General features: G+C 40.0%; 1 protein-coding gene across 1 annotated transcript; it reads right to left on the bottom strand.

The window, feature by feature from the left end:
- Positions 1–3,676: 3,676 nt before the first annotated feature.
- LOC306865220 (regulator of MON1-CCZ1 complex-like) lies at positions 3,677–12,751 on the bottom strand. The gene is made up of 20 exons (XM_079409694.1): positions 12,584–12,751; positions 12,073–12,149; positions 11,885–11,969; positions 11,758–11,814; positions 11,091–11,177; positions 10,831–10,971; positions 10,574–10,677; positions 10,361–10,450; positions 10,163–10,268; positions 9,889–9,997; positions 9,724–9,768; positions 9,574–9,627; positions 9,369–9,497; positions 9,174–9,280; positions 8,949–9,068; positions 8,718–8,795; positions 5,851–5,955; positions 5,224–5,292; positions 4,884–5,109; positions 3,677–4,728 (listed from the first exon to the last, which is right to left on the bottom strand). The coding sequence occupies exons 1-20, from the start codon at positions 12,680–12,682 to the stop codon at positions 4,649–4,651; spliced, it is 1,968 nt and encodes a 655-aa protein (XP_079265820.1). The 5' UTR covers positions 12,683–12,751; the 3' UTR covers positions 3,677–4,648.
- Between the last annotated feature and the right edge of the window lie 399 nt (positions 12,752–13,150).

The raw sequence follows: 13,150 nt of genomic DNA, 5'->3' as shown, positions 1-13,150 counted from the left end.
TAAAAAAAAAACAACAACAATGCACAATGGACCCTTTTCACAGACTATGACAAGGCATTTGCAGGTAGTTCTTGAAACACATCTTCAGATGCACCTGAACCCATCATCAGTGATGTAACCTGGGGTCCTCGGGTGTTTCGGGTCTTTCAACATCAGACACCCTCGCCCAGGCGACCCAGCCACGGCTGATCAGACCGCGACTTGTGTTCAGGTAGCACTCGCTTGCCCCCATGGTGCTCCTCTACGGATCCAGAGCCATCTCGAGGCTTTCTCGGCTGCGTCGGTGGTGTTCTTGATGGCCCTGCTCCTTGTTGTTCCTGCAATGCCCAACGCAGTAAAGGCTTTGTGGAGGGAACGCCCCACAAATCCTCTGCAGCCAACCTCGATAGGCATGCATCTCGCCTTCCAGCCCTGGCTCGGCAGTCTATGACCAGATGTTCATATTTGGTCATCTTTCTTTCATGGGCTTCTCCCAAGCGGCCCTCCCATGGCACGGTCAGCTCCAAGATGATTATATTCTTGGTACTCTCTGAGACTAGAATAATATCTGGCCTCATAGTTGTGCTGACGATGTGCTGGGGGAATTTCAGCTGCTTCTCCAAATCCACAGAGAGTTTCCAGTCCTTGGCTGATGCCAGGATCCCTGCTGGTGCCTTCCTCCCTGCTTGTGGCTGTTCTCCTGCCCTAACAAATGCGATTGAGCGAGTGGTATTGCTCCCTCGGCCACCTTTGCTGATCTCTTTGCTGATGGTATCTGCAATCGATTTCAGCACCTGGTTGTGACGCCAAGTGTAACGACCCTGGCCGAGCGCTGTTGGGCAGGAGCTCAGAATGTGCTCCAGCGTTCCACGAGCTGGGCACAGATGGCAAGTTGGTGTGTCTGCTTTTCCCCACGTACAGAGGTTTGCTGGGCTAGGCAGGACGTCATACACTGCCCGAATCAGGAAGGTTATGCGGTGCGGCTCGCTTTGCCAGAGCTCCGTCCAGGTGACCTTGCGGTCCATGGCCTGCTCCCACCTGGTCCAGGCCCCCTGTTGCCCCATTCCAGCTGCTCTACTCGTCCTTCCTTACTCCACAGCAGCTCTGACCTCTTCATATATTCGGCTACGTTTCTCCTTCCCCTTCCACTCTTTATGTTGAGGAGGTGTTGGGAACATCCCCAAGCCTGCTCTGCCTCGGGCCACCACTCCCACAAGCTCTTTGTGCCTCAGTCGAGCCTGTGCATCCAGCACAGCGGCTTGGGCGCTCCATTTCCTCCCTGTCCTCACCAACACTCCTGCCTGAACCACCTTTGGGTCGTTGGAGTCTCTATACATCAGCACCTCGCGTGCCCGAGTCACTTTAAACTCCTCTTCCAGGGATTTCAGAGGCAACCGGAGCATTGTGGTGTTTCCATAGAGGGCGATGTTACTGAGACTCCTAGGCAACCCTAACCATCTCCTGAGACAGCTGCTGACCTTCCTTTCCAAGGTCTCCACTGTGGAAATGGGAACCTCATACACAAGTAACGGCCAGAGTATTCTTGGCAGTATACCATGTTGGTAAATCCACGCTTTAAACTTGCCGGGGAGGCTAGAACGGTCTGTTGCTCTTAACCAGCTATCCAGCTCCTGGCAGGTTGACTGGACTGATGCGAAGTCTCTGAGGCTGCTGACAAAAACCTTGCCCAAGCTTTTCACCGGCTGTTCTGACAATAATGGTATCTTTGTCCCTTCGATACTGAAATGGAACCTGTCCGTAACCTTGCCCTTCTTCAACACTAACGAACGGGACTTGGCTGGTTTAAACTTCATCCGAGCCCACCGAAGGAGCTTTTCCAGCCCTTGGAGTATCCACCTGCCTCCTGGCACTGACTCTGTAGTGACTGTCAGGTCATCCATAAATGCTCTGATTGGCGGTTGTCGGACCCCTCCTCTGCTTTGGGGCCCCCGACACTCACAGAGATGGTGCAGCCTGTGATTATTCCCACCTCCAGTTTGTGCCAATCTGATGTCACACCTCCTGCAGAGACTCGCATCCTGAAATGAGCTGAATCACCACTCCCGTGTGTTCTAAGCAACCTGGGACTCCAGCAATTCCTCCCTTTTGCACAGATGTATCTATGTAGTTGTTAGTTAAGAGGAAGTTGGTCAGACGCCTTGCTACTATACTGAAGAAGATCTTGCCTTCCACGCTCAGCAATGAGATTATTCTAAACTGATTGATCTTCTTGGAATCTTTCTCCTTGGGGATCCAGACTCCCTCAGCAAATCTCCACTGCTGTGCCACCTTTCCTCTTCTCCAAATGACTCGAATGATCTTCCAGAGTCGCCTGAGTAGCAAGGGGCAGTTCTTGTAGACCTTGTATGGGATTCCACTTGGTCCAGGGGCAGAGCTAGATCTTTACGCACAACCTCCTGGACTTCTTTCAACAGTGGCTCCCTGCTGTCAAACTCCTCGGAGGGAGGAGGTGGATCTACAAGGATGTTGCACTGGCCCAACTCTTCCTCCCGGAGAGGGTCACTGTAAGTGCTGTGCAGATGCTGGTCAATCTCCTCTTTTGAACAGAGCAACCTTCCGTCACGCTTCTGTCCCAGGAGCTGTTTGGTGAAGCCAAAGGGGTTGGCAATGAACGAAGCTCTCTTTCTGGATCTCTCCTTTCGACGCCTTCGGTACCATTCTGCTCTGCGTAAGGTCATCAGCCTTTTCCTCAAGACAGCTCTCAGCTCCTCCGGGGGGGTATATATATCATCGCTGCTCTATGGTTCATGGAGTAGGTGGTTGGAGTTGATCGCTTCTCCTCAACACCAAACCTCTCCTGAGCTAGGCTAGAGATGATGGTCATCATTGCCTGCAGCCTTCGATCCACATCTCCCTTCTCTGTTGCTTCAAGCACCTTGTCGACGTCCTCGTCGAACTGCCTCCAAACTGCCGTCTTACAGGCCTGTGGCCACTTGATTCGCACCTTTGCCTGGGGCAGAAGACTTGGGGGAACGGTTAGTGGCACACGGAGGCTCTGAGCACTATGGGGTGCTTCCTGGCCCGGCTCCTCCTGCGTCTCATCAGATGTAACATCTGTGCGCTGTGACACATGTTCGTTTTCCAAACACTTCATCCTGGCTTGATGGATCTTCAGGCCACGGCTGTTTTTGCAGGTATTATTAACATCTAGCAAAATTGTACATTTATTACACTATACTTGCTTTCTTATCTTGGCATTAAATTACTCAAAAATAGTTAAGTGTTTCTAATACACCGGCTGTGGATATACGTAAATGATATTGTGGATTTTTTTCTTTTGCAAGACAACAATATTTTATGTAATTTCCATTCACCACTATAGAAACAATTAGCAAACTATGATGACTTCTGAAAGCCCTGGAAATATGAAAAGGGTCCATTGCCAGAAAAAGTCTGCTTAGACAGAAAGTACAGAAGCCATTCTGTAATTTAGGATATATTTCTCATCAGGAAAAAAATAGAAGTTTGAAAAACGATATGCTTTCTCAATAAAAAAACTGTTAGCTTCAGTTGATATATTTCATCAGTGTAACTTATCCGCTAGTTGCCAAGCTTGAGAATTTTGATATTATTAAGAAAAATACATTTTTGGAGTTTGTCAGCTATGTTACGGACAAACTGATGGGTAACAAAGTTGACAATTTCACCATTTTGACGCAAAATTATCAAACGGGTTGATCTCGATTTTAATCTTTATTTGAATGAAAATCATTAAAATATTAACCATAACAATGTACAGAGCTCAAACACAAATACATCACATGGTTTTATGATTAACCAATTTTTAGTTTTCAAGAGGACGTTTGGCTAGTAACAGTTGACAGAATTTTTGTGGACATGAGTGAAATGAAATATGTTCTTATTTAAAAGAATGAAATTTAAACTCAATCTGTTTAAGGTATTTAGATTGTAGAAATAAATAATCTGGACTTCAGTGTTTTATTCATTAAGCTGAACTCAAAAAACTCATTTTTTACGGGTCATAAAGGCAATTTCAAGCAAAACGAAAAACAGGTTGCACAAAATAAGTTTATATTTTCATAATGGATAAAATATTTCTGAAGAAAATTGTTAGAAAAAACATACTTATCATCAATGGACATGAAATGTACCCTACATTTTAGAATGACCCATAATTTACAGCTAGCACAGATAAGAATAATTACCAATCCCAGAAATCTGTGGGTGGAAAGGTTGAATCATTTCCGTAGATTATCATCACGCCAAAAATGACGAACCGAAAACAATCGCCTTGACTTGTTCCAGTGCTTGGCCCATTCATTCATTTCTTTTCTGTAAAGAATCTCACAAAGCATATTACATATATGTACATATTACATTTATTATATACACACTGTAAAAGCTAGAGATTTCTTTTTAAAAATATATACATGATCAGCATTCATACATATAGTACAGACCAGTTAGTTAGCACTCTTTTGCATTATTAATACTGGTCGGTTACCGCTTTATCCTGCTAAAACAATCTGTACTTTATGGCAAACATGCGTTTAAGATGATAAAGTGTCTCTTTTAAGCCTCTTGTAACACTAGACTCTCTCTAGCGTTCATGTGAGCTTCATAAGGTTTTCATTTTGCTCAACGCAATACCGTTTCCTCCTGGATAAACCGTTGTTCCTGCTGTCCTTCATGCCGTGGCTTGTTTCATCAAAGCGTTCTCTCCAAACACTTGCTTAAAGTAGGCCACATGCTCCTCACAGTGCTCTCCTGAAACAGGAAGATGATGTCAGAGGAAGCCCACTCATGTGCTGATGTTTTCAGCTCCAATCAATGAAAATGAAGTATATCTTTACACCCTGGTTTGTTTGATTTTGATGTTAAGCCCAGTTTGGGAACAAACTCCATTGATCAAAATCACTTACCTTGGTTGAAACCGGGATTAGCACGCAACCGCATATTCCTCTGCTCGAAGAAGCGGAAGATGGTGTAGAACAACATAGTGTCGTTTGTTTGTCGCGCGGCGTCCAGAAACTTCCGAGCGGAGACGTTATCGTGGGCGCCGACGCTTCGAATGAAACGCAGAGCGCCCAAAACCTGCTGCTTGGACAGAAGAACCTCCACGATCTCATCATTAGCAGTGGAGAGCCTCTGAAAAACACAAACAAACACATGCGGATCACTCCAGATCAACAGCAACAGGCAAAATGAAGCTTCAATCATCTGCATTGAACACGCATGTGAGTGTAAACTGTTTTTTTTTACCTTCAGCATGTCCAGAGAGAGCTGGTGAGCAGGTGGATATGTGCTCTCCAGAGACAGCAGCAGACAGGCCTAGAAACATCATTAAGAAGTTCTTATTGAAGCAAAGCTTCATAGAGTTTTCCAGACAAAGAGGAATGTACATAAATTAAAGTTCGGTCCCACTTTATATTAAGTGGCCTTAACGACTATGTACTTACATTTAAATTAATCATTTAGTACAATGCACTTATTGTGTACATACATGTTTTTACACTGTATATTTTAAAAATACATGCATGTAACATCAAAATATGAGTACGATGTAATTACTCTGTTCATAGTGTATTGCAAAACACTTTTGCTGCTATTGAGGATATGGGTAACGTTAGGGACAGGTTTGGTGGTATGGGTAGGTTTAAGGGATGGGTCAACAGTGTAATTATAAATGTAATTACAGAAATTAATTACAGATGTAATTACATGCATGCATTTTTAAAATATAAGTACAGTGTAAAAACGTACACAATAAGTGCATTGTACTAAATGATTAATTTAAATGCAAGTACATAGTCGTTAAGGCCGCTTAATATAAAGTGGGACCGAAAGCTCTAGTTTAAGAAATTGAGTTAGACTAAACTGTAAACTCACCAGTGGTTTGGAGTCACTCAGGACGTGATACTGAAGAAATTGGTGCAGCATGTAGAAGAGGTTGTGCTGAACCAGAGTTTTGATGACTAGCTCATACAAATAATGCTGGAAAGGGAAAATAAAGATGACTCTGTATACTGTACTACATACAACACAACTTTTGACCACTATGCAATTTGACTCTATTATGATTCTTTACTAAATAATGCAAATGTAACATTAAATTCTGAAAACAACATACTCAAACCCAATACTATAAAAAGAAACCAAGCATTTGTCAAAGATTTATATATGTTTATTAAAATGTTTCAGTAACTTTCTTATGTGCTTTTGTAATTTTCACTAGTTTTTTCTAAAACATTTATTTTTATCTTTATATTTTATTTTTAATATTTTCAGTACCTCAGCTTAAATTCAGTTTCAGTTAGTTGCCAGTGCAACATTTGTAATGTTCCTTTAGGTTTTTGTCTAATATTTATATTGAGAATGACAAAACTGAGCAGCGATCTTAATTTATCTTAGCTGAGCCCTTTTGACAAAAAAACAAAAACTGTCAAATATTATGTACTTGTCTTACTTGTATATACTTGCTTAAAGGAATAGTTTACCCAAAAATGAAAATTTTGTCATCATTTACTCACCCTCATGTTATTCCAAACCTGTATGAGTTTCTTTCTTAATGACCACAAAAAAATATATATATATATAAAAATAAGTCAGTGGGGACCATAAACTGTTTGATTACCAGCATTCTTCAAAATATCTTCTTTTATATCCAACATAAGAAAGAAACTCATTAGTTTTGGAATGACATGATGGTGAGTGTGTCATTTTTCATTTTTGGGTGAACTATCCCTTCAAATATTTCAATCATTTAACAACATATTTGCATGTTCATGGTTCTCTGATGCTGGTTAATGGTCATTGTAAGTTGCAAGTAAACAAATAAAATATTTAATATTTTTTGTACATTATTACTATTTTGTGCTATTTTTTTATTTTAAAACTATTCAGCTCATCTGACTAATTCTCTCGTTTGATCTGGTTCATCAAAATGAACTAATCTTTTATTCAAGTCAATCTGTTCTTTTGAGTGCCTTAAAATTATATATGTTTAACATCCAAATTCCCCAAACACAGTCAGTGTTTGTAAAATGAACCTAGATCACTGTTTGTAGATGTGACTAGATCTTCATATATTTATAATATAAAAAGCTTGTCCCATTTCACTCTCTCTCCACTTTTTCCCTCCACTGGCCAACAAATAAAGCCTAAAAAGAACAAAGTTTGCTGCCTTAAGCTACTGTATGTTGAGTTATAACTGCACCGAAGCCCAAGTTGTTCCAAGGGGGCTGAACCTGCGGTGGTGTAAGTCACTTCACATTTAGTGTGATTTACACCACCACAGATAACAAGTGAACATCTATATTGCTATTTGTAATATTCCCACATATTTTGTTCAAAGGCATAGTTTAAGGAACGCCCTCAATATAAAAGCTGTTGAAGGGTGAAGTGTAATGCCGGAGGCCACAGCAAAGATTATCATCAGTTACTGAAGACGCTCAAAGCAGAATGTGTCTAAGCAACTGAAACGCCAAGCAAAACATCCAACAAGCCCCAACACCTGGGTCAGGTGAAGGTGAACCTGGGATATAATTAACGGTTACTCCAGAGCTTACTAATGGAATGAATGGTTCAGACATACCAACCTGTGAAACTATTACCTATGTTTATGGTTTTGCAATGTTTACATGATAAAGATCCTTTCAAAAGATTTTCAGCTCTAATTGTAGGTAGGATATCCTGATTTCTCAAATGGATAAAGTTCAAAGGTAAAAAAAAAGAGGAATAGTTCACCCAAAAATTACGTCACTTGCTCACCATTGGCTCCTCTGCAGTGAATGGGTGCCGTCAGAATGAGAGTCCAAACAGCTGTTAAAAACATCACAATAAACCACAAGCAATCTATACGACGCCAGACCATCATTTAACATCTCTTGAAGTGAAAAGCTGTGTTTGTGAAAGAAAAAAACAAACAAATCCATCTTTAGGAAGTTTTTAAACTCCAAACCATTGCTCCTCATCTGAATCAGAAGAGAAATATGCACAGATCAAGCACCAAAACAGTTGTAAACAAATATATAGATTGGTGGATTTTGATGCGAGAGGACAACAGAAGATGGACTTTTTCACTGGAGGAAGCATTATTTTTTTAAATTATAGACTGTTTCAAGTTAAGATGTCATATTGATGGATTTGTTTCTTACAAACACAGTTCTTCACAAGAATTTAATTGATGGACAGGAGTCATGTTGTCAGGGTTCTGTCGTGTGTGACATGTGTTCCTGCCTCATGTTTCCTTATTTGGTTTGTTTCCTGTCCTTGTCTGATGTAATCATTGGTTAATTCTTGTCTAGCCGTGTTTGTCTCGTTATCTATGATTTACCTGTGTATTTATAGTCCTGTCTGTTCAGTTAGATTTCGTCTGGTCTACTCGTTAACCCCGGTGTGTGATGTCCTTGTCTGCCTTGCCCTGTCCTGATGTTAAGTAAAGTATATTGTTTGAAGTTATATCCTCGTCTGCGTGTTCCTGGTTCCTCCCTCGTGTGTGCACCGTGACACATGTGAATTACTTGTGGATAATTGTGATGTTTTTATCAGCTGTTTGGACTCTCATTCTGACGGCACCCATTCACTGCAGAGAGAATCCAGTGGGGAGCAAGTGATGCAATCCTAAATTTCTCCAAATCTGTACTGATGAAGAAACAAACTCATCTACTTCTTGGATGGCCTGAGGATAAGTACATTTTCCTGGAATTATTAATTTTGGGTGAACTATTCCTTCAAAGACCTCATTGTGTTCATACCTGAACAGGAATCTGAAACTGGTTAAGAGAACGAATGTACTCCATGAGAACTGCAATGATGAACTTATGTTTCACTCCCTGTTCAAAGAAGACAATTTATAGCATTAGAATACGAAATAGCAATCTATTCATAACAATCCTGCAGACAGAGATATCAGAGACCTACATAACTGAGAAAAAATGCACAGTTAAAATAATTGCATCCTTAAAAGAAATACAATGCTTGTATACCTTCTTCTCAGTGAAGTCAGACAGCACATGTGTGTACATGTCTGACTGATCTATCACTGCCTGAGTCCGGACCGGCCTTTTATAAGAAGTGCTGGAGCGACTGGGCCCTGATTCCATAGCCTGAGGAGAGAGAAAAACAAGCCAAAAATATAATTAAACATTTTTCTATAAATACTACATTCATATATAGAAAATACAGTATAAAAAAAACAATCTGTAACCGACCGCAGTATACGCTTGCTCTGCATCCAGGTACTCTTTGTACACTTGGTTGAGTTTATCAAACACTGTGGCCACCACAGACAGGTTCCCTTTATCTCCTCCTGTAAGCACTGAGGAACAAGACAGTGGTTTATTACACATTATCCTAATATATAATACATTTCAAACATCATATCTTACTCTATCAGGCTTGCTTACTTTGCAAGCATACAGACAAGATGACCATTTTGCAGTCTCGTCTCCGCAACAGGAAGTCCATGAGTTTGCCTTTATCCTGCAGGAGATTCAGCGTAGGCTGGAGCTTCACCTGGAGGTACCACAAATATCCTGACAAACAGAGAACATATAATCACTCTCCGTCACGCCAGATTGGATTTCATTTGTGCATCGTTTAGTAAAGTACCTTCACTGGCACTGATGATTATATCCGGTTGAAAAACACTCCAGGAAGATGAGTCTTGAATGTTAAGGAAAAGTTGGAGAAGGGCAAGTAAATATGGTATATTTCACATTTGTACATATGGTACATTTCACAGTTCAACTGTAAGGATACAAAGTTCACAGGGCACCGGGGCCTGACTTGGAGCGGCCACAGGTCCTGTAAGGGTGTCGAAAGAAAATTAGGATCCTTACACTCTCAGAGAAGCATTACTTGCAGAAGCAGCCATAGTTTATCGTCAAAAGTGTGGTGCCGCTTTCTAAATTACTTAAAAGTCACCTGAGTGAGGGATTTTGTAGGGGTTGATGGATAGAGCAGGAAGCACGGGCTGATGCACATTTAATGCACCATCTAATTCCCTCAGTTTTATATCATAAATTAGTGAAGTCTGAAATACAAAAAGACACAAGCATTTCAAACAAGGTTCAAAGCAGATCAGTCAGAGGACTAGCAAAGCACATTGTGAGTGATTAATTCATTATGTACATCATAATGAACTCCACAAATGTGTTAATATCATGTGATTAGGAGCTTAAAAGCATGTCAAACTCACCTGTGAGCTCTGATGGTGCACCACAACTAGATTATCCACCACGTTCAGGGCAAACTTGCCTGTGGTGTTTAGTTTGAGCACATGAGTCTTCTTACATGTGCCTTCTCTACAGTTAAAAGAAAGAAGGAACAGGTCAAATAGATTTGAACATTGGAAGAACAGCACAATTTTTATGGCACAGTAACTTATCTATTGTACCTGGGCAGATGATAAAGGACCACCTCGGCTCCAGGACTGTTGGTGGTTCTGGAGTGATGCTTCAGATACATCACATAGAGCTGATCATAACTACAGTTGAGAGAAAGAGTGTGACTGCTGGACTACTACTAACCAACACATCATTTGCAAAATGATATTTGTTCAGATTTAGATGACTTTTTGTTGTCTCAGGTGTTCATACACAGGTCTTACATTGTAGCCATAGCGATGTCACGTTCAGAAAGGCTGAGTTTGGCTGGTTTGGGCACCGCTGGTAGTTCAATCTCAAACTTGGACATCTTTGACATGGTCGCAGTCTAGAGAAAGTAATGTTAGGATTAGAGCAGCATGTTTTGAGATGTAATAATCTAGAATCAGAGTTACTGTTGCCCTCTTGTGGTAGGAAGTCTGCAGATGCAAAACTCTTGCATGCTTTCCATCAACATTAAACAATAAGACATCAAACTCACCTTGAAAGCAAATGGCTGCAGCACATTACCCTGTACAGTGGTGGAAAGGAGAAGAACGGCCGTCTCTGGGCAATACATGTACCAGTTCACATTGATGCTCTGGCTCTTTAAGAGCTTCAGGGTTCGTTTATCAGGCAGCACCTGAAACAGAGGGAAAACAAAAATTCTGCTTACCTTTGGTAGAAAGAACGACTTGTTTTGTTGGAAAAAATATATATACTTCAATCAATTTACTGAATTGATGTAAAATGTCACCCCACCTGATAAAATTCTATTCCCTGATCAGTAACAAATACAATCTCGTTCCAGTTGGTCCAACAAAATCCGAGAATACTGGCATTCTTCGTCTGCAAAATACATAAATAAATAAAATACACTATAGTACCAAAGTTTCACAAGTTCTGGGTCAGTAAGATTTTTCAGAAAGTAAGTCTTTTATGATTTAAGGCTTAATTTATTTGATCAAAAATTAAGTAAAAACAGTAATATTGTGAAATATTTTTAGAATTTAAAATAACTGTTTTGTATTTGGATATATTTTAAAATGTAATTTATTCCGGTGATACAAAGCTGATTTTTCAGCATCATTACACCAGTCTTCAGTGATCCTTCAGAAAACAGGAAAACATTTATTAGTATTAGCATTATGTTGAAAACAGTTGTTTAATAGTTTTGTGGAAAGCATGATTTTTTTTTTTTGATAAATAGGAAGCTCAAAAGAACAGCATTCATTTGAAATATAGAATCATAGAAATCTTTTTTTTTACATTATAATTTTATGCCATTTAAAACACTTTTTATTCTTAGTAAAATCTTACTGACCCCAAACTTTTGATTGGTAGTTTAAACATACATGCATACATATATGTGTACATAAATTAACTATTGAATTAATTATAGTCAATCTCTGTTTGTTTAGGTATGTACCTTGCACTCATGGGAAAATTCCAAGTGTGGATAGTCAGGAATGAAGTTCATGAAATCCTAAAAAAAAAGAGATTCACTGTGTACAACAACTGCATTTATTGCGACAGCAGCCATTAATTATACTTACAACTGATTTAGTAGTCCGCTGCACAGCTAAGATTTTGTTCCCCAATGAGAATTTGATGCACTTCACCTCTCCTTTGTCATCCATTCTGTCAAACGAAACGCATTTTTTGCTTACCAATGTTGTTATTGTATGTCTGATCTTTGCATGACACATATAGGATATAGATGCATAATGTCTAGGGGCTTTACCTGAAAGCCACTGAGCTCTTGTCATCTGGCCCTTTAACCACAACACCTGTGGCCCCACAAGATCGTACCGCAAACACCTGAAATCACACAAAACACCAACTATTATACTCAGAAAGCATGAATTATAATGGAGCAATCATTCAATACCATAGTGTCATTTGATACCACTGTATAGCCACAGCACTTCTTGATATATGAACAGATCCCTACATTTCATCTAAAATACACAGAAAGTTACTGCACATAACAGGGCTACAATCATACAGTCATTATATTCATAAACATAGGCTAGTTAAGTTATGTATTTAATGCATTAAAAGGTCATCTCCATGCATTGAACTTGAAGACCACTGCATAGTACATTTACCTGCCTATCTAATCACTTATTAAGTTTTATGACTGTGCCCATCGAGACAGCATTTATGCTGCCTAGGAAGACAGCTCATTAGATTTTCAGACATAGCCATGATATCGCTTTATAGTGTCATATATTTATTACACGTGTCCTCACCTGTTTATTCGCCTCGTCAAAAAACACATTGTTGACGCTGGATGCGTTCTCAAACTGCACGGGTTTTTCACTGAGCTCTAGATAATATTCCTCACTCATATCGTTTAATATACAGTCGTTTATTCCGCAGCTTTGTGTTTCCACTTCCGCGTCCGTCAGAAGTGAGGCAGTCATGTGATGCTCAAGCGGTCACGTGACGTCTCCTCAGAAGCGCTACACTGTAACAATAAACATGGAAATTCACTTGCTCTTATAAGATCCAATAATTCGCCTTGGTATGTTTTTAACATTTCATATAGGTTGTTCTAACTCATCAGGGATCTACATGTTCAAGGGAATTCAATTTCGGACATTTTAAGGCAAAACGTTTTTGAGGGGAATTTCCAACAAAACTAATAAATTAGACCTACGATGAATGGATGAACTACTTTGGTGTGACTGTTAAATATAAAAAAACTAAGTCCGTTTTAATTCATATATTTAGCATTTTAAAAATATTAGCTAAATAGGGCTTTGCTGTTTTCTTACTTTTAAGTATTAGTCCTGCTGGAAGTGGATTAAAATTAT

This window comes from Barbus barbus (genome assembly GCF_936440315.1).
Source record: "Barbus barbus genome assembly, chromosome: 46".
Taxonomy (NCBI): domain Eukaryota; kingdom Metazoa; phylum Chordata; class Actinopteri; order Cypriniformes; family Cyprinidae; genus Barbus; species Barbus barbus.
This window is presented reverse-complemented; position numbering and strand designations above follow the sequence as displayed.